We start from the raw sequence: 25,985 nt of genomic DNA on the forward strand, positions 1-25,985 counted from the left end.
TCATTTAAAGAATGCTGAGTCACCAGTCAGCCATTGAACTGCATTGTTGATTGTCCAGTTAACTGCTCTTTGGCACTGTTATCGAGTTATTCGTCGAAATGCCTCGGGGATGCATGGTGAAACATCGTTCACATTCAGGCCAACAGTTGTTTGAGGGACCAAAAGATAAAAATAGAGCGCATAAACGGACCATTTTTGTTCTCTCGTCAACGGATGGTTGCCGGTTTATATAAACTCAGTCAGACCAATGAACCGGTCCGTGGCAGAAAAAAAATTGGGACCACTGTCTAAGTCTAAGTGTCACAATTTGTCTTGGATTTGTTAGTTGATTTGTGTCAATGCAGATATGGTGACTTGCGAAAAAACAAATAGGGTGTTGGAATGGTATAGTATACTTCTCATCCAATCCATCCATTAATTTTCCGATCCGCTTATCCTCACAAGGGTGGTGGGGAGAGCTGGAGCCGATCCCAGCAGTCTTTGGGCAGTAAGCGGGGGAGACCCTGAACTGGTTGCCAGCCAGTCGCAGGGCGCACAGAGACGAACAACCATCCACGCTCACACTCACACCTAGGGACAATTTAGTGTGTTCAATCAGCCTGCCATGCATGTTTTTGGAATGTGGGAGGAAACCGAACTACCCGGACAAAACCCACGCAGGCCCGGAGAGAACATGCAAACTCCACACAGGGAGGCTGGAGCTCGAGTTGGAATTACCTCTGCACTGTGAGGTCGACGTGCTAACCACTGGCCCACCGGGACACCCTCTCATCGAATCAACCACAATAAACCTTACTTTTTCTTATTTATCCGGATAGATTTTTTATTTTTTGACAATGACGGGACGGAATGAGCACAATTCAAAATGAACTAGAACAATGCTTTTTTTAAATTGTAAGGAGTGAGGAGTACGGATATTTGCATGAAAATGTGAGGAGTAGAAGTAAAAAGTAGGCTGAAGCACCTCTGAAAATGGACCAGTTTGAACAATGTCTCATTCCATTCCTGTGTGAAGAATGCATATATCAAAGAAGGTACACAAAAAAATAATGACATCCACGAACTACAAATCCACCCACTTTCCAAACCACTTATCCTCACAAGCGTTGCGGGCGTGCTGACCCTATCCCAGCTGTCTTCGGGTGGTAGCAGGGGAATTCCTGAACTGGTTACCAGCCAATTGCAGGGTATACATAGACAAACAACAATGAGCGCTCACAATCACACCTGGGTAAAATTTAGAGCGTTCCATTAACCTACTACGCATATTTTTTGAATGTGCGAGGAAAGCGGAGTACCCGGAGAAAACCCACACAAGCACAGACAGGGGAGAACATGCAAACTGCACGCAGGAAGGCCGGAGGTGGATTCGAACCTATGATTTCTGCACTGTGAAGCGGATGTGCTAACCCATGCCGCCCACTAAGCAAGACTCGATACAGGAAATTACTGTATATGATGTGCAAATTCATATGGTAAACTGTTGCATACAACAATAAATCATCACATCATTCATATATTACATGACATCAAATTTTATTGTCATTTAACAGGTAAAGGTACATGTAAAGCAAGTAGATTGTGTTTAATGGAGCAGTTACATTCACTGTTGTCAATTTTGTATATGGATTGAACAATATGTGATCCACAAAGTGCAAATCAATCAAAATCTTATTTTTATAAGTTAACATGTTTGTGGGAGTGAACCCAAATTACATGGGGATCATATTAGGTATGGAATTTGAAACATTTTTTGCAAAGAGCATATCTAAAATGTAATTTTTGCACACTTTTACATGGCCCTGAGTAAACCAGAATAATGCAGCTTCCAAGATGACTTGTGCAAATACATTTTTAAATGTGACCTTGGTGGTATATTGATGGTTACAAGCCCAATTATAGAAGTACAGTACAACCAAATTTACATTATGGACACATTTAAAGTGCCCATGCATGTTCAGTCGGTATTGATGTGTTGTCAAAACTACTGTATCATGTTATACAGTGGAATCTCAAAAGTCAAACATTCCAGTAGCTCCACTGACTGATTCACATTGTGGAAAAGTGGTTCTTCATTGATATCCATGAAAAGCACTAATAAAATATTCACAAAAATGTGATGGGTGAGATTATTATGCACTTCACTCCATCAGCACCTAAAAAATACCTCTGAGAACAGCATCACTCCGCAGGCACCTTCCTTTCCGACTATGTTTGTGTCAAGCTTCTTTAATTAATGTTTGAGTAGTTTTACTTTGTCTTAGTTTTATTGGAGGGTAATTTGTATTGATACTTTTAGAACAGGTTAGAACGTTGAATGTTAAATGACTGTCTGTAGTTCATGAAGGTATAAAAGTCACTTTACATGTAATGGAACCAGTGAGTTGTGATCAACTTTTGAGGGTTGACTGTACAGTAATCGTAGCCATTATAAACAAGCATTTATACATACACACAATCAAACACTTTCGTATTTTAAAATATATGGAATAAATTATTCACCCACACCTAAACTAGCTGGCTGCACAACAATAACATGCATTCATGCTTTACACATGTCATGCGTGAAAGGCCCCATTGGAGACAAGCATTCATCAAGTAGGCTTGTATAACAGAAAATAACAATAGCAATGCAGAGGATGTTACATGTGTTTCATCAAATGTAAACAAATTTAAGAGAACTTTTCTTTGCCATTGGGGATGTATCAGCAGTCTTGATTCATGCATTTGTTTAAAAAGATCTTACGATGATAAATATATCTTTACTTCACATTTTTGGTGGGGAAAAAAAGTTCATTAAAAGGAATAAACTATTGAAAATAGCTCTGTATGATCATAAATTATGATAAGAGTACAAGAAAACCCAGATTGATTTGTCGCTGTTATGTCGCTGCAAACATTTTATCAAACACAAAACGGTGTTTCATAGTGGAACAAAAGTTGGAGCAGTTGTGAACACAGGGGAAAGCATCTGACCAACAGTTCATGATCAAAAAAATATCAAAATTGCATCACTTATCATTGAAGCTTAAAATGTAGAAAATGGGGATAGCGAAAATACTTTGAGGGCAACTAAAAAGCAGCATAAAGTACATTCTTAACTTGTTGCCCTGTTATCATGCTATATTTCTCTCTTTTTTTTTTTTTGTTTTTTTTTTTAGTATGTAGCCAAAAGAAGCAATGCAAAAAAAAAAAAAATAAATGTTTAGTTTCAGTGAAATAACTATTTTCTCATCTCCTCTGTCTCATAGGTTAAGTCTGTGTTTTCTTTATCTTTTATAGTTTGGGCAACCTCATTTGTCGTTCTTGTTTGTTAGTGTGCCACCCCAAGGAATTTCTTCATGTGCTCATACACCACATAAGAGATGCTAACAGCAGGAATGACTTTGAGAAAATTGGGTGTTATGCCACGGTACAGACCAGACACACCTTCGTTGGATAAGATGTATTTGAACTGGCCCACCATGGTCAGTTTTGGTTTACCCTCCGTGCTGGCTGAAAGAAACACAATAATTGGCGTCTCAGTCTCGCATGTCAAGCACACTCGTTTGCTTCATAAGAACGTGCAGCTTGTCTCACCTTGCGCTTGCATTCGTGTCCGAATGAGAGCGAGTGGATATGATGCTAGCTGCCCACAGGTGCTGGAAACAGTACCACAGCCCAGTAGCACCAAAACACCCGGATCTGCAGAGTCTAAACAGTACCTCTGAAGCCAGGCGTTCTTAAGAGTCTGAAAAAAAATGACAAATAAAAAGGTGAAGATAATAACAAAGGGCATTGGAGGATGACAAATGTGCATTAAAATATAACTACTGGTACACATGCACTAAAACATTCAATTACAGTGGAACTTCCAAAGTTAAATACCCTCTCTTGGATATTCCAAGATGTTGATAATTGTGCAATTTGTCCATATTTTAAACTACTTGTATCAAAACAGGTATAACTCCAAGTTTCAAAATATTTGCAGTAACGTTTTAATAGTAGGGCTTGGCATAAGAACAGACGCATCTCTATTTAGCGTGTTTGTGAATTTAGTAGACGCGTTATGTGTCGCTGTGCGTGCTGTGTGACGCGGCTGCCGTAACCCGTGTCATGTTCTGCCTGTTTTGATTGTGGTTCAGCTGCAGCTGGAATGATGGGTGTTTCCCTTCAGCAGGCCCATCAAGCCTTGCCATGTATTTAAGGACTGCCAAGTTGCCAAGTCACTGTTGTGCTTCAAGTGTTGTATTAAAGACCGTTCGATATTTTTCATAGTCGCTCTCGTTTTGTCATAAAACTACAAGTATTTTCAGTTTTCCTTTTTATCGATCTTGAGCTTTGGTTTCGCGTTATTGGACTTTTGATATTTCGTTTGTGTATTCTCGGTGTTCTCTTGTACCTTGCCTTGTTTTTTGTTTGATGCGTTGTTTTTTTTCCTGGCTCCCTGTGACCAGCGATTTCAGTTTGTACTTTGCGGGGTGCACTTTTCTGTAATAAATATTTTTGTCTTTGTCTGAGCCTGCATTTCTGGAATCCAAAGCATTTGGTTTGGTTCAGAACCTGACACCCTGGCGTGTCTCGTATTTTGGTGATTATAAAGTTGACTAGAGAATCGCTAATAGGTGTGTTTTGCAGCGCAGGTGGTGTAACCTGATTTGGGTGGATTTGATCTATGTGCAGGCAGACAGATTGGGCACTCTGACCACTTGTGTGGTAGATGTCATCTATTTCATTCGTAAATATAACCATGTGGCACAATCATTGTATAAATCAATTTATTGTATAATCAGTATCTTAATAGCACTGCCTAACTGTGCAGCACCACTAATGGGAGGGGCTCGGGAAGGAGGGGGGGGGGGGCTAGCGGGTTCACACATGGACGCAAACGTCGTGGCTGCAAGATGGTCTCCAATTTGCCCATGTCACAAATGCGGCTGACTACATCATCTACAAGGAGAGAGCTTGCAGTTTATGTGCCAATGTCATGCAAGGACCCCAGCGACTCTTTTTCTTTCTGCAATGTCAAACCGGCGTGAGACTGGACCGTGCTGATTTTAATGTCAAAGAGGAATATCGCCATGATTGACTGCGGAAAATGCTTCTTTCATCCCTCAATGGCGCATGCGCCCTGTTACGCCCAAGTCTACCTGTGCGAGCCAAACATCAGGAGAAAGAAAACTGCACCCATACGTACAGTTAGACTGCTCTTAGCGGTAGATATAATTTTGTCTGTTTGCCACCACTGATAACCCTTGAGTGTCTGCATCACAGAAAACAGAAAACTATCTCTTACTCTACTGGATGCCAAGTTTAAGTCGAATAAAATTTGCTTAAGTCTTAGAGATAATGCATACTGCCTGCCTTGTGTGATGTTGCGCATGATGACAGTTCAACCTTCATGTTACTCATCCCAAAAAGTTTGGTTGCGCTCCAAATTGATGCCTCTGGAGAATTTGACTTTGGAGGTTTCACCTTAGTTAAGACCAAGGTTGACCTTAGACTCATTGATGACTCATCTGCACTAACCTCATACACAGCTAGGTCGATACCAGCGTAGGGGATAATGCCAATCGTATTTGGCAGGTAGCCCCTGTAAAAAGCCCGGACTCCCTCCCTTCTCAGGATCTGTCTGGCGCAGTCAGCCATACCTGCGTATTGTCCCGTTGTCCTTAATGTGAGACGAGTTTTAAGCACCTACCGGATAGAGAAGAAGAAGGAAAAAAAACTGATTAACAAAATAAATCTTAACTACATGGTGATGAATCACATTTGTCAAACGGTGATGCTGGGACAGTGCAGTGAATTAAAGTAATTGCCCTTTTCTCAAATGTTTACATTTTGCATAGTTTCCCCCACTATAATGTTTCAGATTTTAAAATGTAAATACTGTATCAATAAACAAAGAAAATGTCATGATGAAAATATCTGTTTTGCTTTGTTTCTTCAGTCTCTAGCTATAGAGTGGGTGTTCCCTCACGGGTCGCACCTGTCTCGTGACCTCTGCTTTAAAAGCCATACCACGCCGACAACTGGCTGTCGGATTGTTTGCCTTGCTCATGACTCTGTCCCCAAATACTGTACTTCATTCTCTAGATGTTCTTGACATTTTTGCCTTACAGCCTTGCCTCGTTAGTTCGTAGTAATTTTGTTCTTGTATTTTCCTTGTTATGTATTCTCTGTTTATGTTCTTCATGTATTAGATTTTCATGTCCTTTAAATTGACAAGCAATTTTCATTTATCTCGTTCCTTGCCTTTTGGATTGCTCTCGCCTTTTCCTGGTTTCCTGTTACCAGCATCCTTCGTTGTAATTTGTTGGTCTTGCGTTTTTGTTAATAAATATTTTTGTATCGCCATTTATCTGAGTCTGCATTTTTGGGATTCACTATCCACCTCGTCTGTGTTGGGACCTTGTCAGTTCGAGCCTTTTCCTCTTTCCTTGTTACCAGCATTCTTCGGTGTACTTTGTCAGTCTTGCGTTTTTGTTAATAAATATTTTTGTGATCAAAACCTCTTATATCTGTCCACGCTTTTGGAATCCTCATTCCGTCCGGACTTCGTCTGGACACCTGACTAATAAATCAAGCAAAAAAATTCAGTTTTCAAATGGTGATTTCATTTAGTGATAGACAACTTATTAGCCCGCCCAATATTTGGCATTTTGGGTATTTTTGGCATCGACCCTTTGTGTTAATCTGACACTCATGCCCACCTCGCTAGGTCCCCTGAAAAATCCAGCAGTATTTTTTTTTTTTCCAAAATAACAAAATGAATTCACGGGTAAGTCACGATGAAATTATAATAATATACAGTATTTAAAAGATTGTTTTTATTTTAAACAAACTTTGCATTGAACATATATTGTTTCAGCAACTATGCATCATTGAACAAAAACAAATTAATTTTAATGCATATATTGTTTCAGCAACTATGCATCAATGAACAATAACAAATTAATGTTATCAATTTTATTATAATATTGGCTAAATTGTGTATTCACGGATGTCAATACACAAACGAAAAACTTCTTTCTTTGCATATTTGAAAATTAAGTCATATAAAATGAAATTATGGTTGGACAGGGGTGTCGCCAGTCCACTTTTGCTGGGGCACGTTCCCCAGTATTAAAGAGCAATGCCCCAGTATCAGGTACAGACTGGCCTGGACGCCCGGAAAGGGACGAGAAAAAAAAGTGTTTCCCCACATTCATGAATTTGCGATCTGCTTGTGCCAGACACTCCCTTCCCCTGCCCTTGCCTGACCCCCCCTTTCACCTCCCCTGCTCATCGTGTGTTGAGCAGCGCTGGCAGGTGGGCCCCATCTCTGACAGATGGCTGATATTGGTTTTATCAGTGACACTGGTCAAAAGAGTCATTGCAATGACATGTGGGGTGTTGGAGATCCCCCGACTAGCAGGCTCATTGAAAGTATGTCATTCTTACATCCAAATAAGACTGTGTAGCAAACTGATCTATGGAGGTATGCAAAAATGAAGAGGAAAAAAATAAACAATCTGATCAGTTTGAAGGTAAAATAATTCTACCGTATGCCAATGATATTTACATTTCAACTAATTTTCATTGTATTTATGATAAATTGGCTGAAGTTTGCAGAAGATGTTTGAAAGCAGCAAAGAATAGTCAAACATAATGAAAACAACAAAAAAAGCTAATTTACTGAACATAAATAAGTGAGTAGTTAAAAATTTTACTTGCATGGTTCCATATTTTGGGGCAAAATCCCACCATTTGCATATGAACTGGTTGGGTTCTTAATTAACCTCTAAAAAGGTTAAGAACCACTGCTCCACACTATTACCTATATAGTGACTTATATAGGGTACGTGCCATTTGGTACGGGTGGTATCAAATATCCATTGAAATTTATTGACTGCTTTTACAATAAAGCAGTCAATATTTCAGTGATATTCTTAGGTACAGGCACAGGAATTCTGCCAATCGTTGCCCGTTTCTCGCTAGTTAGGTCAAATTCGTAATGACTTGTGTGTAATACACTTCGGCTGAGGGGTTATGAATGCGGGCTCAGTCGAAGTGCGGAACAAGGACGAAAACGGGCAGACCGACAAAGCGGAATTGAAGAATTGGAATGCGTAATTGAGGGCCACAAGGGTGGAAGTGTGGGTATTGAGATCGGGCCTCAAGACTCATGTACGGGCAGAGTAAAAAATATTGCGTGTGGTGACGGTACAGTGAGCAGATATGTTACAAATTTACAAAGATAAGACTTACAGACTTTACTTGAAAGATGAACATTTCAGTTGTATTGAATTTTTGGAAGACTATTTACTGTAGTAAAATTTAAGGGGATATTTATTTGTTTATGTTCTCATTTAACTCCGTCATGCTACCGATCCTTGGAGCTCCCTGCACTTTTTGTTCGAATTCGGAAACAAAGATGTCTGTTTCAGTCTAAAAAAGCCCTTAACATTCTGCAAAACACAAAAGCTTTTGAATAAACGTGCTTAAATATATTTACACAAAGTCATGTGTCGGAGTTCTTATTATTCATGCCATTAATTTTTTCCTCCGATTTTTTTCTGAAAATGAATATCAACTTCTAATATCAGTTATCGGCATCTCTTACTACTAATGATTGGCCCTAAAAAAAGCATATTGGTCTCTCATTAATTTTTTACCCTTTCAAGCACCCTGTAACTTGATAACATGATAAACTGTCCACTATAGTAACCGCTGCCCCTGAAAGGGTTAATTTATTCAAGAGAAAAACACTAATCAAAGCTAACTGGCCCTGTGTGAACAATTACTTGTTAAATCATGAACGAACTGTGGCTAATCATATTTTTGGGAAAGCTCATTTTTACTGACCATACCCAAACCGGATTACACACTGACCTGTACAATAAATCACCTAGATAGAACCTGTCTAACAGAATGAAATCATCCAAAAGATCTAAAAAAGCTACAACAAAATGTCACAATCCAAAGACATTCAAGAACAGACGGGAAATAACGTGAATCTATCAATCTGGAAATGGTAACAAAATCATTCCTTCAACCTTTAGGACTCCCGCGAACCACATTGAGTCCCCTTATCCTTCCTAGGAGTAGGCAGCCTGCAGGAATTATCCCAAGAGCACAGCACAGACATATCAGGGAGGTCATATCGAAATCCGGTTCAACATCTAAAGATGTGCAGGCCTCCCTTATTTAAGGTCGGTGTTCATGACTCAACAAGAAGGAAATGACTGGACAAAAAAAAATACATCCAAGGCGAAAACCACAGCTTGAACTTTTTGGGAAGGTCTAGTGACATTTGGCGTTAAGCTAAAATAACATTTCTGAAAAAGGACATCATAAACATGGTGGTGGTGGTGTGATAATCCGGGGCTGCTTTCTCCATCAGAATCTGGATGACTTGCTGTGATTGATGGAGCTAGGAATTCTACCCCATCCATTTATTTTCTGATCCGCTTATCCTCACAAGACCCTTGCCCCGCGACCCGCGGGGCATGCTGGAGCCTATCCCAGCTGACTTCGGGCCGTAGGCGGGGGACACCCTGAACTGGTTGCCAGCCAATTGGAATTCCACGATTGACCAGAAAATCATGAGGGAGAATGTTCGCCATTAAGTTTGTGACCTCAGACTCAAGTCCACTTGGGTTCTGCAGCCGGGACAAATTTCCAAAACACGCCAGCAAGTGAACTTCTGAATGGTGTAAAACACACACACTCACACACAAAATGAAGGTTGTGAAGTGGTCAAGTCAAAGTCCAGGATTTGCTGCGTCATTACCTTAAAAGGCTGTATTTGCTCGAAAACTCTCCACGGTTGCTGAATTAAAGCAATTGTGCAAGGAAGAGTAAGCCAAAATATCTCCACAGAGATCTGAAAGACTTGTCTGTTCTAGAAAACGCACGATTTCAGTTGTTTCGACTGTGGGTGGCCAAGCCAATTATTAGGGTTAGAGGGCACATAGTTTTTCAAAAAGGGCCAGGTACATATGATTTGTATTTTTTCCCCTGAATAAATAAAATCAGCATTTTAAAAAATGCATTTTATGTTTATTTAGCTTATCGGTTTTCTGATATTTATATTTGTTTTACCCTAAATGTTGAAGTGGGGGAGACTATACAAAAAAATAAGAACAATACTTTTTCATGGCACTGAACAGGTATATTGCGACTAAACAATTGGCCCTATTTATTTTCTTAGAAACAATAATGCGATAACAGGTTTGTTGCAATTCTATACTGATTCACAGAAATATAGACAACTCATTTTAAACCAATTGAGTGCAATCACTTTTGCTCGAATATTCAATAAGCAGAACGATAAATATATTAAATTTCATGTTTTAACCTCCATAGGGTAGATGATGGTCTGGGCAGTAGCTCCTGCCAAAGAACCAGCAAGAAATCTTTCTTGTACTTTTAAACTTTCCCCTTCCCTGCTGCCACGGATCAGCCACTTGATCTGAAGAACAATAAGAGGAAGAGAAGGAGAGAATGATAGCAGATATGAGATAGGAAATTTTTGCTTCAAAGTCCCCCTACATTTAAAAAAACCAAAAACCCTTTGTTGTCTGTGAAAATAAGCCTTTGTGGGGCACCCGCAAGCTGTTGACTTCTTGACACTGACCTGTTCATAGGCCATAAACTTAATTGCAGATTCTGGGGCAATCTTGAGGACATTGATGCCATTTCCCCTCCAGAGTGAAAAAACACCTCCTTCTTGGATCATCCCTCTCAGCCCCGACCACAGATTTTTCCCATGAGACACAGAACCGTGTACCTTGACACACAAGCACAAACCAGGCCAGCAGTCTTATTATATCCTGTGCTAATTTTGAAAACAGACTCCGTCATGAATGTGGATACCCTAAGACACGTACTTGTGCTCATTTAGAACACTAAAAGTTGTTGCTTTTTTAATGATGGGAATTGAGGAATTATCATATTTTTTGTTGTAAATTCGCAAGATTGACCTTTTGGAGACTTGTGCTTTGGATGATATTTTGTTTTGTGCCATTTTTTTAAGCTAGGATTGTTACAATAAGCAATTGCATTTTCTTTGAATAAAAAAAGTCTATCAAAATTTCACAAATAGAAAAGTATAACAATGTATCCTGTAGGAAATTTCTGGATGTTGCCACCTATTCAGCCATTGAATCCATGAGAGTAGCTGCTGGGAAACTAAATTACCAAGGGTGTCAAACATGTGATAATAAATGAAACAAACACACAGAATGGGAATATGTCATAGGTAAGAGCAAACTGAATACACCGTATACAAAAAAATATCTGCATCCGTAGGCCCGGTGGGCAAAACGTATCCAAACCCCTGTGTGATACAAATGATGTCATGGTTCTGTCTAGGGGTTTTTTTTTTTTTGGTAGAAGGTGAGATCGTGTCCTCCAGCTCCACTCCTGATCATCACCTCCCTTCAAAAGACTCATTTTTGTAATTGGATTTCTCTTGTCATCTATGGTCACGAGCTATGGGTCGTGACCGAAAGAACGAGATCCTGGATACAAGCGGCCGAAATGAGTTTTCTCCGAACGGTGTCCGGGCTCTCCCTTAGAGATAAGGTGAGAAGCTCGGTCATCCGGGAGGGGCTCAGTGTAGAGCCGCTTCTCCTCCACATCGAGAGGAGCCAGATGAGGTGGTTCGGGCATCTAATTAGGATGCCTCCTGGACGCCTCCCTGGTGAGGTGTTCCGGGCATTTCCCACTGGCAGGAGACCCCGGGGACTACCCAGGACACGCTGGAGAGACAATGTCACCCAGCTGGCCTGGGAACGCCTCGGGATCCGCCAGGAAGAGCTCGAAGAAGTGGCTGGGAGAGGGAGGTCTGGGCTTCCCTCCTAGAGCTGCTGCCCCCGCGACCCGACCCCGAATAAGCGGTGGAAAATGGATAGATGGATGGATTGATGGATTTCTCTTGTCCTTTTGAGACAAGCATTTTATGTTTGCGTTTTCTCCCTTGTCTATTGCAAGCGCTTTTTGTTTATTTCATTTACTCCTAGGTCATTGTTACCAGTGCCATTGTTTGTACTTTGTTGGTCTTACTTTGTACTTTAGTAAATTTTGGTCAAACGATCTATCTTGGTCTACGTTTGTGGGATCCACTATGATTACGGACTTCCGGAAATCGTATCAAATGAATTGTGACCATTTTAAACATACTTCACATTTCAGGTAAACTAAATTATATTTCGGTGCCAAAACAAACAAAAACATCTTCAATTGGACTCACCTGCAGGAAAACTTTCAGGCGATCCAAAGGAGCAGTTCCTGTCCTGGACACAGCACCTGCCATTGCTCCTGCAACCAACTGCCTCCAAACCAGACCGGATCGCCGTTCCTTCTCTGAGAACTCATCTGGCACCGTCAAATGTTCCCCAATGTCAAACATCTTCCAATAGTTTTGAGATTAATGAATTTCATAATTAATTTTGGGTGCAGAACACTGTGCTAAATTTGCATCACTGCTATGTAATCATGCTACAGTATGTACTCAATCGGCGTCAAGGCTTGATTGGTAGAGGCTGAGGGAAGAAGTATTTCACAAAGGTACTCCGTGAAAAAATGTCTGATTGGATGTCTATTAGTTAGTACACAAGTGATTTCTTCTTTGGGAAATTCCAATGTTTGTGAGATGGCTCTGATTGATTTTCCCCATCTTCTCTCAGCCTCACAATTGCTCACTCTGGTTTTACTGTTGGTTACACCTCTAACAAGTAGAAATGTAGTCTTCAAGGGCAAAACCCAAATCTGAAACTGATTGTTTGCATTGTCGCTGTAATTGAACACACCTGGGCAACAAAAATGCCTGCCCCTTCCAGCACTTTTGCTTGCATGAAAAATGTGTGAATTCAAACAAATGTTGTCTTGTAAGTTGTGCGGCAAATCCAGATGTAAATATCTGGAAACAAAGCTGAAATGCTTCTCTTGTCTCAAACGCATCTTACCATATCAGACTCAAATTTTTGTAGTCTGCAGCTAAATAAATTAGTATTAGTATTGCAATAATTAGGAAGAGTGTGTATCTGACGTATATACGATGAAAAAAAAGTCTATTTCCCTAACTTCACACCCATGAAGGATAAATGTGTGGTATTTTCAAGACATCAAAGCAATTTTTTCTTAAAAACAGTGATTGGTCAGAGAAAAGTTTACAGACTACAACTTCTGTGATCTACACTTGCCTGATGGTCACGTTCCCTCTACGAGAATTCCACCATAACTAATGAGGCCAAAATGTAAGATGATATGCTACATTTGGGCCAGCATCTACCGTTACATCTTTATTACAGCATGCTCTTTGTTACAGCCGTACAAATTGACAGGATGACCGCCTCAGTTTGTCGACGCCCTATATACTGTATGTGTTTAACTCAGGACAATAAAACAACAGAACAGCTTTACAAACAAAGTCTACGCAACATATTTAAGTTATTTCTTCCAAGCCTTTGATACAAGGAGTCAAAACCAAAACACCCACCACATCAGGCTGCCCTGACAAAAATATATTGAAAGAGCTCTGAATCAATGCAGCATGCTACTAAACAACAACCATTCCAACAAATTAGAGGTGAGACAGCATTCCAGAAGGGTTCCGCAAGCATAGCGACTCAGACATAAAGTACAGTCATGAAGCACTCAGACGATTTTCAAAATAAAGATTTCAATAGAATCTCAGAAATGTGATTACTCACATGGGAGTGCTTCCAGTAGTGGACAATCTCTTCCATGTTGTGGAAAGGATTGAACATGAAGTGATCTCGCCATTCTTTCCAGTCAATGGTCATGGTACCATCCCTGTCCATACTGGAAAATGGACAAACTTGTTGTGGGTGGACATTAAACAATCATTACTTTTCAGGTAATATTGTGTATTACACAATTTGTCATGCTTTATGCACCGTTCGAATCCATTGTGTCTGTCCTCAGCGTTTCACTGCGTGGCCCCTCCCTCTGTTCTGTTCTGGTCACCTTTCCCTTAATTCAGTGTGGGCTGGGCGTCTCCACAATCAATGCACCTGCCTCACCGACACACCTGCCAGTCTTCACCTCGTCAGCCACACTCTACAGCACAAAGGCCAGTCTAAAGAGCCACTCGCTGCCAGTTCGTCAGCTATCTTCCCCGCTGTATTCTCTGCTACATTGTTGTTGCCCTCAGCCTTCCTTACACCTTGGTTTAGTTTCCCTGACTGTCTTTGGGTCCTGCCTCCTTGCTCTGTCCCTCTTTATGACAAAAAAGCAGGACTAAGTTCATTGTGTCTGTCTTTGGGTCCTGTGCTTGTCTTAAGCTAAGCATAACTTGTACCGTTACTTGTGACAATTGTTAGGTACTTTAAAATCTACAATCAAGTGGCTGTCAAAATAATGAACACGGTTGCTACAAGTGATTATATCCGTGTTTGCAAGCAGCAACACAGAACCTGCTAGGACGGATCATGTTGCAAGGACTACTTCATTCAGCTGTGGGAATTGAAGCTCCTTATGTTCACTTATCAAGTTGACGTAGAACTAATAATATTCCAGTAATTTAAAAAACGGCTACTTGCCACGAGAATAGATCTGCCTCGTACCAAAAGTGGTCACAGTACAGGAATTAAAATTCAGTTGTATTACACTGTACTGCTTTCTCAAAATGTTATGTGTACATAATATGACAGGTTTGTTTCCAATACAGTACTGTAAATAAAATCAATTCATCGAGCCATAATCCGAACCCAATCCGAACCACTTATCCTCATGTAAAATAATAATTATAAAAGTACAGTTGGTGCCACTAGAAAAGATATAAATGAACCATATGATCTTTGTTTAATCTTCTGTTCTACCTCTGCAGTATTCTCGAGGCCTGCTCCTTGGTGACCTCAACTCCAAGCTTGTGCATCAAGTGCTGGATCTCTCCCACATCAATTTTACCTTAAAAAAACACAACAACCAAACACAACTTATCTTTGTAAAATGTGTTTCATCTTTGCAATATTTTAAGGTACAATTTAAAGTTTTTGTCAATATTTGACTTCTCCGATGAATGGAATTTGCATTGCTTCTTTTTCTCCTTTACATTGCAATTGATCAGTAAAATAAAATACAATATTGCCTGTGTAATATACTGTACCAATCATGAAGTTGTGAAGCATAGTGAGGGTGAGCCACCAAGTACCGGTACTGTTTACTAACAGCAAGTTAATTTTAGCAAGTGCTTTATTTAGATAGCTGGAAAAGGAAGGCATGAATGTGTGTGTATGGGCTTGTGTTTCATAGGTCAATACCGTCATTGTTCCGATCAAGTTTATGGAACATGAGCCATAGCCTCTTCTCATGAGCCTGCATGTACTGAGAGAACTCTTGGAAGTCCAGCAAGCCATCTTGATTGATGTCACTCTCCAGGACTATCTGTGGGTGCAGATTTGAAGCTGTCAGGAATTGAGGTCATTGAAAAGATGAGGGGATGCATTTTCCTGTTTTCTGCTTGTTTAATGTGTATACAGGGTATACAGACAGCAAAGAAGTGACAGTGGTCACATGGTGAAGAGTGCAACAGATAAACAGGTGAAGTGAGGAGGAGAGTGGAAGACACTGTCCTTCCATAAGAGTCCATCTTACCTCCTGGGAAACTTAATTTCTCCTCTTGAACAGCAAATGGAGAAAGAGCCAAATGAAAGATAGAATGTAAAAATTTGCTGTTACTTGAATGTCTTGTTTTTCCCGCAGATGTTAACTTTGTTTTGTGCATCGAGACACTCAAATTAGTGACATCACAAACGTGACGGAATAAAGAAATACATTGACTAATAATGACTCGAACAACAAAATGTAAAGGAAGTTTAATCCTTTATCTATCATGTAGATTCTACATAGTTGTGTGTAACATAACATGGCTGTTTTGTTATATCCATTTAAAACAATGGTCCAACAAGAAAAACACCAAGACAAAAAGAAGAACTAACAACTTCCAAGAAACAGAAATCTGCATTTAATAGACAATATCAATAGGACTACGAATGCACAATATGGGTTTATCGATAAAGGTGATTCTCGTGCAGTAAGCCAACTTGGTGTAATATGTGGCGACAGGTTCGTGAATGAGGTTAGGCTTTAAAACCGTGTTTCCATTACATTCTGTCTTTGGAAAACAGGACAATGAGGACAACCGAAACAAAATACTGAATAGGTTGAACAAAAGTAACACACTTCCTCTCCCATAACAACAAGATGGCACAAGCTCCCTCTAGTGAAATAAGCTGATGTGTTTCTCCTGGATTTGAGGTCACACATTTTAACAAAGAACAGCAGCAAATACTTAGCATGAAAGTGGATGCAAACTCAACTCAACTATATTGAAAGAGTACTTTAGAACAACCACAGCAAAACATGGAGGAAAAATAATTCATACAAGCAACAAACATTAAACAATTAATTAATAATGAAGACAGTAGAAAGCACAAAAACAACAAAACTAAAAATCAAGTCAAAAGTCCAAGAATAAAAATGAGTTTTAAGATCAGTTTTAAAAATGGGCAGCGAGGGGGCTTGCCCAAAATTCAGCGGGAAGTCATCTCAAAGAGAGGGACCAGCAACGGAAAAGGCTCGATCCCCTCTGAGCCTCCGCTCAGTTCTCGGTACCTTTGATACCCCATTTCCAGCCCCCCCAAAAAATTGGTACTTGATCTGTGCCAGGGCCAGTGCTATGCTTACTTTGTGCTGAACAACTACTTACAAAAAATGTGTTTGGTTTTTCCACCGGCAAAGGGCCAAATAAGAGCTACGTCATTATGCCATTGTAAAGCATCCAAATGCCACTGCTTACGTCGACATTTACCCAAGAGCGCTTGCGATAATACTACTACTACTACTACTACTACTACTAATAATAATAATAATAACATAATAGGGCGGCCTGGTGGTCCAATGGTTAGCGCGTCGACCTCACAGTGCAGAGGTACCGGGTTCAATCCCAGCTCCGGCCTCGCTATGCGGAATTTGCATATTCTCCCCGGGCCTGCGTGGGTTTTCTCCAGGTACTCCGGTTTCCTCCCACATTCCAAAAACATGCATGGCAGGCTGATTGAACACTCCAAATTGTCCCTACGTGTGAGTGTGAGAACAGATGGTTGTTCGTCTCAGTGTGCCCCGCGACTGGCTGGCAACCGGTTCAGGGTGTCCCCCGCCTACTGCCCGAAGACAGCTGGGATTGGCTCCAACAACCCCACCCCCCACCCCGACCCTTGTCAGGATAAAGCGGATTGGAAAATAAATGAATGAATAATAATAATAATAATAATAATAATGCACTGCAAGCATCTGCTAGTCAATTTGGTATAGCCTCAATTATACTGGTGTGCAGTACAGAACCGTCAGGGACATGCAATCAGCAAACACGTATATTTTTCTTAATCATTGTAGATGATCACGAGGCTGGCTGTGAGTCAGAGTTTGCATGCTATCTGGGCATATCCGCCATCGCTCTTCTGGTGGGACATATTTGTGCCGGAGTTCACCGCTCTGAAGTTTGTGCAAAATATCCGTGAGTTATTCCTCTACACCTGCGATGGTGATGATAACTCCACTCCCTGGCTCCTGACGTAGTTGGTGCCAGAGTCTGGCCCAATAAATAATTGAAGTCATTTTCAGCACCAGTTTAGAGTACCAGAACTAGATATAGAGCCAATTTCGGTGGTGGAAAAAGAAAGAACTGGTGCTCACCTGGGCACTGGCCCACAACTCACACGAGCACAACCGCGGTGGAAAAGGGCCATAATAGTGTCTGGTTTGGAGACCTGAGGAGCTCAGAGAGGTAAGGTAGGGAACGCTAAAATGTACAGGGAGACAGTAAAGGGATACCAGATTAGGAGTTATGTGCTCCTAGTTACGAGTACCAGTCAAGAGGCAAGCAGCAGTATTTTGGACCAACTGAAGACGCTTAATGGAGGATTGGCTGACTCCAAAGTAAAGTGCATTCCAGTAATCCAGTCAAGATGTGACGAAGGCACCTGCATATATGCACAATGTTTGATGCCTTGTTTTGATTAGATGCTCCATAGCAGCACATCTCTCCCAAAGTGAGTGTCCATCATGATTTGATTGTGTTTCCACTTGTGGAGGCACCACTTCATCATCAAGCCACCAAATTACTCTTTGTCAATATGTATACGGAGGTTGCGATTGGCAATACCCTGTTTTGGGCGGTGATGGTGCTCAATTTTAGTATGACAAGAAGCACATTTGGCTGCCTGCTGAGGTCAGGGTTCTTATGTTTGTGCAAGTGAAAAGGAGAAGCACTTATAATAAATAATGAAAAATGATATTTCTGAAACTAATTGCCTCATTGCCTTCCTTATGAAAGTTCACATTCACAGCAATGCAATCTAATATAACAATAGATACAACAAATCTACACTACAGGTGTCCCAATCCGATGATGATTGGAAATCAACTCCAGGGCAACTCCAGTGTGTAAGAAGTCCACATCTTCTCAGGAGGTCTGCTACCAGAGCCCAAGCTGTTTTGTTTTGGTAAACCAGACTGTATTGCATTGAAGCTTCAACCTTGCACACCAGCTCAGGCTCCTTCCCTGCCAGAGAGGTGACATTCCACGTCCCTAGAGCCTTAAGTAGTATGGGATCGGACCGCCAACATCCCCTCCTTGAACCGCCACGCAGCTCGCTAATGTACCTGATCCCCTTGGCCCCTCCTTTAAATGGTAAGCCAATGAGGAGTGGCACCCACATCAACTCTGCCGGTGGAGGTCATCAGTTGAATGCCATTGGCTTCAGATAGAGACTTGGAATCCAGTGTCCATTTTTGGTCATCTCAATAATGGTTCTGAGCTGTGCTGTGCGTGACCATAAAAACCTGGTAACTTCCCTCTTAGGATCATTGAGACACACAAAACAGTTAAGGCAACATCTCAGGCAGGAGTGTCTTGTTCATCAGGTAGAAATTGCAAACAAAGCAAAACATATCACCAAAATACACGTGACGTTGCTCAGTTCTCTTATCACAAATTTCTAAAAGGAAGAACACGTTATAGCAAACTTAGATTCTGATTTCATGTACAACTAACACTACAGTATATTGATTTGTCATATAACTGTGGCTGGTGTTGTGTGTTGTAGCTATTTTTTTTTTGTATTACCAACAAAATCATTAATTGAACGCATGACAATTGTTTTGGAAAATGAGAGACAATTATGTTTTCAGTGTTTTTATATGACATAATTTTCAATGCGTTGACGTTTGTATACTACAGTATGTTTCTTCCAGATGTTCCCCTCTGCACTTTCATAGAGATTGGGATAGTTGATATTTCTTCCCCTGTATCGATTAATTTTTGCACAACCATTATCCAGTGTTGTTATTATTGATGAATTCTATAACATATACTCTGGTTTAATCGACAGCAACGTCTTCAGTTAAGAGATAGTGGTTCAGTCAGGGGTTCAAATTGAAATGATTGGGTTGATTATGAACCGAATGGGCTGTACCTTAAGTCTATTCAAATATCAGTATTTGATAACACCTTTTGGTGTTGCGTAATAACTGCTGAGTTTGCATACAAATTAATTACTGTACGGTGTGCACCTTTGAATACGAATACGAGAGCCTGTTCCAGTTGACGTGTTCTCACCTCTTCAGCCTCTCCTTGGTGTAAACCTCGAGCAGCCAGTCCAATTCGCAATTCGCTAATGTCAACCCTGCCATCTCTATTCAGGTCCAGTTGCTCGAACAGATCCGCATATCTCCTTTGGCGTTCTTGCTCCGCAGACGTGCCGTGTTCTGACTTCACTTCGATTGTTCCGCGTTGAGGTCGGTCGAACAGATCCTTGTCTTCTTCGCCCATGAAGCTGAGAACGCGAACGGTTTCCCTGTCTGGTCTGAAAAGAATATGTCGCCTTATATAACACTTTAGCACGCTGTGTATCCACGGAGACCGCAGCAGTACTTGACCACAAATGGGAACAAACGGACGAGGTACGCGTGGGGTGCGCGTTGCTCGTGCGCAGGGGATTAGTCATGGAAGTGTGGATGCGGCGTTTCTTTTGTTGCTGGAGTGATCACCGAACCTCAGTTGATCAAAAAGATGTTTAGTGTATGCCAAGAAACTGCGCACGCTTGATTAATAACATAAATAAGAGTTCGTCTGCTTTTCCTTTGGTCCTATGAAAAACAAAACAAAAAAATCATCTAAAATATTCTTTCTGACATTTAAAAAGAGTATCATAATATGTGTTTTGTTATTTAGTTAGTACATCCCAGCGTGTAAAACAAGTGAACCAATGATGGCTTACTTGCTAATAATAACTGTAGTAGAGAGGATTGTACACTGTGACGCAAGTGATAATTTAAAGTGCACAGTCAGCATTCACAGGCTGTTACAGAGAGATTTAACAGTCTGTAGTGCGCACAGATTTATTGTATTTATTTTAAATGTACTCAGCCAGGTATGTGTGTGGATTTATAGTTGCATACTATAGTCTATTTTCCAATTTCATTATCCTATATGACAGGTGTCAAACTCAAGGCACGGGGGCCAGATCTGGCCCGCCACATCATTTTATGTGACACACCAAAAGAAATTATGTGCATTCACTTCATGTTTCTTGCTGAAATACCATTGCAAATTGTCTTCACTTTTAAAAATTGTGAGATATTGCAAGCACACACACACACACACACACACACACACACACACACACACACACTACTGTTATGATCCATATTTTCAATGTTTGTTCGTTCAAAATCTGCATTTTACACATGCAATGCTACCTAGAATAACAATAAAAACAAAACATGAATAGCTAGGCTGTCATCCTCGACAGCTCACTATACTTCCACTCTCACATCAAAAACATAACCCGGTCTGTATATTTCCACCTACATAACATCAATCGTCTCCGCCCCTCTCCCACCCCTCACACTGCCTCTATCCTGTCCCATATTCACGTCACCTCCCGCATTGATGATTGTAACTCACTCCTTTTCGGTGCCCATCACAAACTCCTCCATAAGCGTCAAATGGTCCAGAATTTTGCAGCCCGGATCATCACCGTAACCACCTCCTTTCACCACATCACCTGCATCCTCCAACAGCTACACTGGCTCCCTGTCAAACTCAGAATAAACTTCAAAATCTTTCCGTATGCATTTAAGGCCATTCATAACCTTGCTCCCCCCCACCCTCCCGCACCTGTCTGATCTTTTCTGACTTTCCTTATCGCTGCCTCAGGTCCTCCTACTCCCTTCACCTATCTATAGGGGTGTTCACACGGCAGCTTTTACTCCGGTGTAGCACCGAGGCTGCCCTCGTAGAGCGTTCACACGGACACATTTATACCGGTGTGACCCCTGAAAACAGCTCAAACCGGAGCAAATTTAACCCTGCTCCAGGAGGTGGTTTAAAAATTTACTCCGGAGTAAATGCTAGTTTGTGAGGCAGCACTGATATGGGACGTGTGAACGCTACATGGGTAGACTCTCTAGCGTAAGAAGAGTTGATTACATACAGGTAGAATGTGTTGCTTTGTACTCTGTTGTACTTCCGTCATCTTTCCTTTTGTATGTGACTGGACTGTTTGTGTAGTTTGTTCCTTTGTTGTGTGTTCACAACCCCCGCCCCCAACCCCCATAGAATTCCCCATAGAATTTATTTTGCGATTTCCTCTCTTGATTTTCAGTTTGGCGCATTATTTTACTTTTCTGAGTGTCATTGAAGTCATCGTTGGTTTATGTTTTGGGGGGCAGTCGTTGAACGCCTCTGGAGCAGAAGACAGGGGACCGAGAAGGAGAAGGATGTAACTGTAGTTACTTGAGTTAAACAAATTAATAAAGTGTATGTTTTAAAAAGAACCAACACGACAGCTCTCTTTGTTTCGGAGCTGTAACACTCTCTCTCTCTCATCCTTTTACGGTGTCTGATAGACCACAGCGTTGATTTGTCTGGAGAAGTATAGACCATGGTTTTTCGATATGTCACAAACAAGGCAAGGAAAAGGAAGTACACTTTAATAAGCATGTGCATGTTTTATTTTCGTATTATTACTATGGTATTGCGCGGCCCAGAAACTGCCATGTGAACGCTGCGCCAGGGTTAACACGCTTCTCTTTAGTAAGCAGCTTTTTACGTGTGAACGCTCCACAAAATTTACACCGGTGTCAGATACATGTATATCGCAATAAAATACGTCGGTGCAGCACCGATGCAAATGTGTACAGTTTTAGTGTTGTTGTCGGTTGAAAAGTGTCCGTGAGTGTTTCGAAATGTGTTTAAAGATAACATGTATTGTTATTATTATTATTAGAAATATTCTTATTATTGTTATTGTTATTATACTCTTGTGGGGCAAGCGCAAGTTTGTTGTACGTTTGATTGATCTGACAATGCTGTATGTCGGGGTGAACCGACACCTTCTCGCGATCCGTAGTATGTCACGTCACAATATTCCATCCGGATCGGAAGAGCTACCCACTCATTAGCACTGCTCCTGGATTTCTCTGCGCACAATAGTCATATAGTTTAGTCAGAAAAGGCAAACAAGCTAAAAATGCCTCTGCCTGTACAGGTTTTTAACTTTCAGGTAAGTGTGTCGATGTTTTCATGGAAATACACGCAATCGGCTAACTGCACGAAGCCTACAGAGTAACGTATTAGCTAGCTATGCTAAGCAATAGAACTTGACCAACAAACTGAAAATTCACTGACTAAAGTCATTCTAGCAACAATTTAGTCAAATTGCACAACTTTACGTTTTTGTTTCGAAATAAATGCAAGAGTGCCTGTCGCCCTTTCCACGAAGGACTACGAATAAGGGACCTCATTGTTGATTAAGGGCTCAATTCGCTTGACTTAACCAAACAAAAATGCTCCTCACATACGACAACTACTTAAAAATAGAATAAAAATAAGCTTACCATCTAATTTCAAACAAACTGTTTTTAAATTACGTTTGAAACAGTTAGCTTAAACAAGGCCTACGATGGCTAACAACATTGACGGACAATGTAGCATTTTAGGTTTGAATAACACGCAAAAAACGGCAAACAGTGCAAGCAGCTGACTCGTACACATGTACTGATATTTCAACGTAATGGGTGTCTCAGACAACATTTTGCATTGACGGAGGAAGAACTTCTTTACATGTGTGGATTGTAGCTAACGATAGCCAGCATTGACATGTTAACTTCCTGCTGGTAGCAGATTAACTGACACTCTTGCTTTGGCAAGTGTGTTCCTAATGAATTGTATCATTTACCTATTTTATCAACATCCTAATGATACAAATCCATACTTATTGAAATTTCAAACCTTCAGGCATTTGGGGACAACATGTCTTGCTTTTGTACTATTCTAGTGCACAATTTACAGGAAATCCTTTTTTTTCAAGTCCATTGTCTCAGCTCCACTGTGTTTTCTTAATATTCACTGGACAGCCCTGCCTGTAACAAATTTGGGGAAATAAAAATCTGTTAGCTTGGATGATTTATCTCATGGTCGGATGAGCATTGTAAAAGTCCCACAAGAGAAAAGCATGTTAGAAATGTAGGTAGCTCGACAACCGGTGAAGTGACTAGATAATTCATCTTTCATTTTCACTTAAATTGTTGCATTAAATAATTTTGTTGTTTTGCTTTTTGTATTATTGTACCAAAGTACACAATCTGACAGTAATGTAGACACAATATGAGTGATTATTAAAAAAACAAAACAAAACAGTAAAACAGGTCATTGCTAAAGTGTTCTTGGTCATTCTTTATAGGGGGCTGTGGAACCGATGCAGATTGATGCAGATCCCCAAGAAGACCAGCAGAATGCTCCAGACACCAACTACATTGTGGAGAACCCAACACTGGTACTTATCAAAATACTGTATTTTCATTATCAACCACAAGTGAATTGCCTTCCCACAATTAATGTTTTAAAGGACTGGTTGGTGAAATAGTACACATTTGCATGCACAGTAAACATCCTTAAATTTCAAGTGATGAAAAGTCAATGTCATGTCATTGCATGACTACCCTCGCTCAATCGTGTAGATGAGTGTCCAAAAGTACAACATAACACAACATAACACAACAAATTATTCAATGAAAATAACTGAATTTCATCACCTCAATTTGAACAGTTAATTCAGTGTCATTGGTTATTTTTTAAACAATGTGAAACATTAAAATAAATATTTTGCCTTGACAATAAGTAATACAAAATGAAATTCAAAGGATAATGAACCTGCATGTAAATCATTTACCACAAAAAAATGGATTACTTTGAATAAGCACCAGTAAACAAGCATTTAAACTTTAAATATCAGAAACAAAACACTTAATAAGAAGAATATTCCAACCTATCATAGCAGTTTTACTTTCTTTTCATGAGTCATCTGAGCTTAAATGAGACACTTGAGCTGACATGCAGCTGTTGTGATTTTGGCGTGGCTGTACAACTGGTGAATATGTCACCAGGGAAACTAATTGTAGCCTCCAAAAAAAATAGATTATTGACATGCTTATGTAATGACTGAGAATCTTTACTTCTTGAAAATACATTATAAGTGATTCCATGTGCTCGTGTACCCTTAGGGGTATTTGTACCCCTGGTTCTGAAATACTGACTTAGGGTGTTAATTGGAGTAACTCTGTCTAATATGTCATTCATGTTTGAGCTCCCTTGTTTTCTGTTTAGGACCTAGAACAATATGCGACCAGTTACAGTGGACTAATGCGTATTGAGAGACTCCAGTTCATCGCAGAGCATTGCCCACAGCTCAGAGTGGAAGCCTTGAAAATGGCGCTGACCTTTGTCCAAAGAACCTTCAACGTTGACACTTATGAAGAGGTCCACCGCAAACTAACGGATGCCACACGGTATTATAGTGCTCTTCATAAAACATCACAATTATTTTTTTTTCCAGGTCTGGAATGATTGTTCTGTTGTTTAGAGGTGTCAATTTATTGCGTTAATTGCAAATAATGCAGTTATGTTTTTTAATCGCGTTAATCTAAATTTTAATCTCTAACTTTATTGTTTCTGTAGGTGGGTTGCCTTTTTATAATATCCCTTTTCATGTGTTGCTTCCTGTGTTGCAGTAGTTGAGGGTGGGGAAACAACTGTCAGTCACAGCCTGAATCGGACATTGATTGGCTGTCATTATGTTTGGGCTTGTTTAGCATAAGCTGATTGGCTCCCATTGGAGTTGGGCGGGCTAAGTAAGCAGCGGTTAGGAGAGGAGAGTTGAAAATGGAGGAGCATGTGAGAGTTCCCAGTACAATGAATGGAAAATGTACTTTTCAAAAATGCCCTGACGGCACTATTGATAAAAGTAGTGTTGTGTCTAATTTGTAAGAAGGAGTTTTCTGACCACCGAAGCAGCTCAAGTTTAGCCTCCCACATTAATGCAAAGCACCTAGTCGCGAGTGCATCCACAGCTAACGTTAGCACCGAAAGCGTTAGCAATATAGCGAGCAAAAGCAAAGCTCGTCGCCAAACTAAACTCGAGGAGAACACCCCGCGTACGAGGCATGAAGTCAGCATAGTTGCTGTGTCCTCAGTACCCTCCCAGAAGTGGTTGATGTTTATTTCAGCACTTTATTTTCTCATGATGAACAGTGTTATTACTGAAGTGCTAACTTACAGCACTGTGATTTAAGGGTCAAAACCTAAACTCGAGCCTTGGTTTAACGACAAAACTCGCGCTGCTAGGCAGGGGTTTCACAAAGCCGAACGCAAGTGGAAAAAAGACAAATTGCAGGTCTCTTATCAAATTTGGAAAGACTGCTGGCGTAATTACCAGCTCACAGTAAAAGAGGCCAAAAGAGAATATCTGTCGGACCTTATTCAAGCTAACCGTCACAACCCACGCGCACGATTTAAAACGATAGATTCTGTACTAAAACCCCCTCTGCCTTCTTGCTCGGATTCTTCACCCGAGATGTGCAACAGATTCCTTCAGTTTTTCATTGATAAGGTCTCTACAGCTAGGACTTCGGTCTCTAATACCGCATCTGAC

At 40.6% G+C, this 25,985-nt stretch overlaps 2 protein-coding genes across 6 annotated transcripts in view; one reads left to right on the forward strand and one right to left on the reverse strand.

The window, feature by feature from the left end:
* Positions 1–1,680: 1,680 nt before the first annotated feature.
* On the reverse strand, positions 1,681–20,096 carry LOC109529049 (calcium-binding mitochondrial carrier protein SCaMC-3-like). 5 transcript variants are annotated; one of them, XM_019892201.1, is made up of 10 exons: positions 19,610–20,096; positions 15,252–15,375; positions 14,811–14,898; positions 13,680–13,791; positions 12,218–12,376; positions 10,601–10,753; positions 10,322–10,435; positions 5,509–5,676; positions 3,580–3,730; positions 1,681–3,495 (listed from the first exon to the last, which is right to left on the reverse strand). In XM_019892201.1, exons 1-10 carry the CDS (start codon positions 19,820–19,822, stop codon positions 3,314–3,316), a joined length of 1,464 nt encoding a protein of 487 aa, XP_019747760.1. In that variant the 5' UTR covers positions 19,823–20,096; the 3' UTR covers positions 1,681–3,313. The 5 variants fall into 5 exon arrangements, with proteins under 5 accessions (XP_019747760.1, XP_019747783.1, XP_019747787.1 ...); XM_019892224.1 differs by lacking the exons at positions 15,252–15,375; positions 19,610–20,096 and having other exon boundaries at positions 12,218–12,342; XM_019892228.1 differs by lacking the exons at positions 14,811–14,898; positions 15,252–15,375; positions 19,610–20,096 and adding an exon at positions 13,887–13,984 and having other exon boundaries at positions 12,218–12,342.
* Positions 20,097–22,391: 2,295 nt separating this feature from the next.
* Positions 22,392–25,985, forward strand: part of gps1 (G protein pathway suppressor 1) — an 18,347-nt gene continuing 14,753 nt past the window's right edge. The window contains exons 1-3 of the mRNA XM_019892191.1: positions 22,392–22,559; positions 23,739–23,831; positions 24,662–24,843. Coding sequence (XP_019747750.1) covers positions 22,527–22,559; positions 23,739–23,831; positions 24,662–24,843 — 308 coding nt within the window. The 5' untranslated portion in view covers positions 22,392–22,526. The remainder of the gene's footprint in view (positions 22,560–23,738; positions 23,832–24,661; positions 24,844–25,985) is intronic.

Source organism: Hippocampus comes, unplaced genomic scaffold, assembly GCF_001891065.2.
Source record: "Hippocampus comes isolate QL1 unplaced genomic scaffold, H_comes_QL1_v1.1 scaffold257, whole genome shotgun sequence".
NCBI lineage: Eukaryota > Metazoa > Chordata > Actinopteri > Syngnathiformes > Syngnathidae > Hippocampus > Hippocampus comes.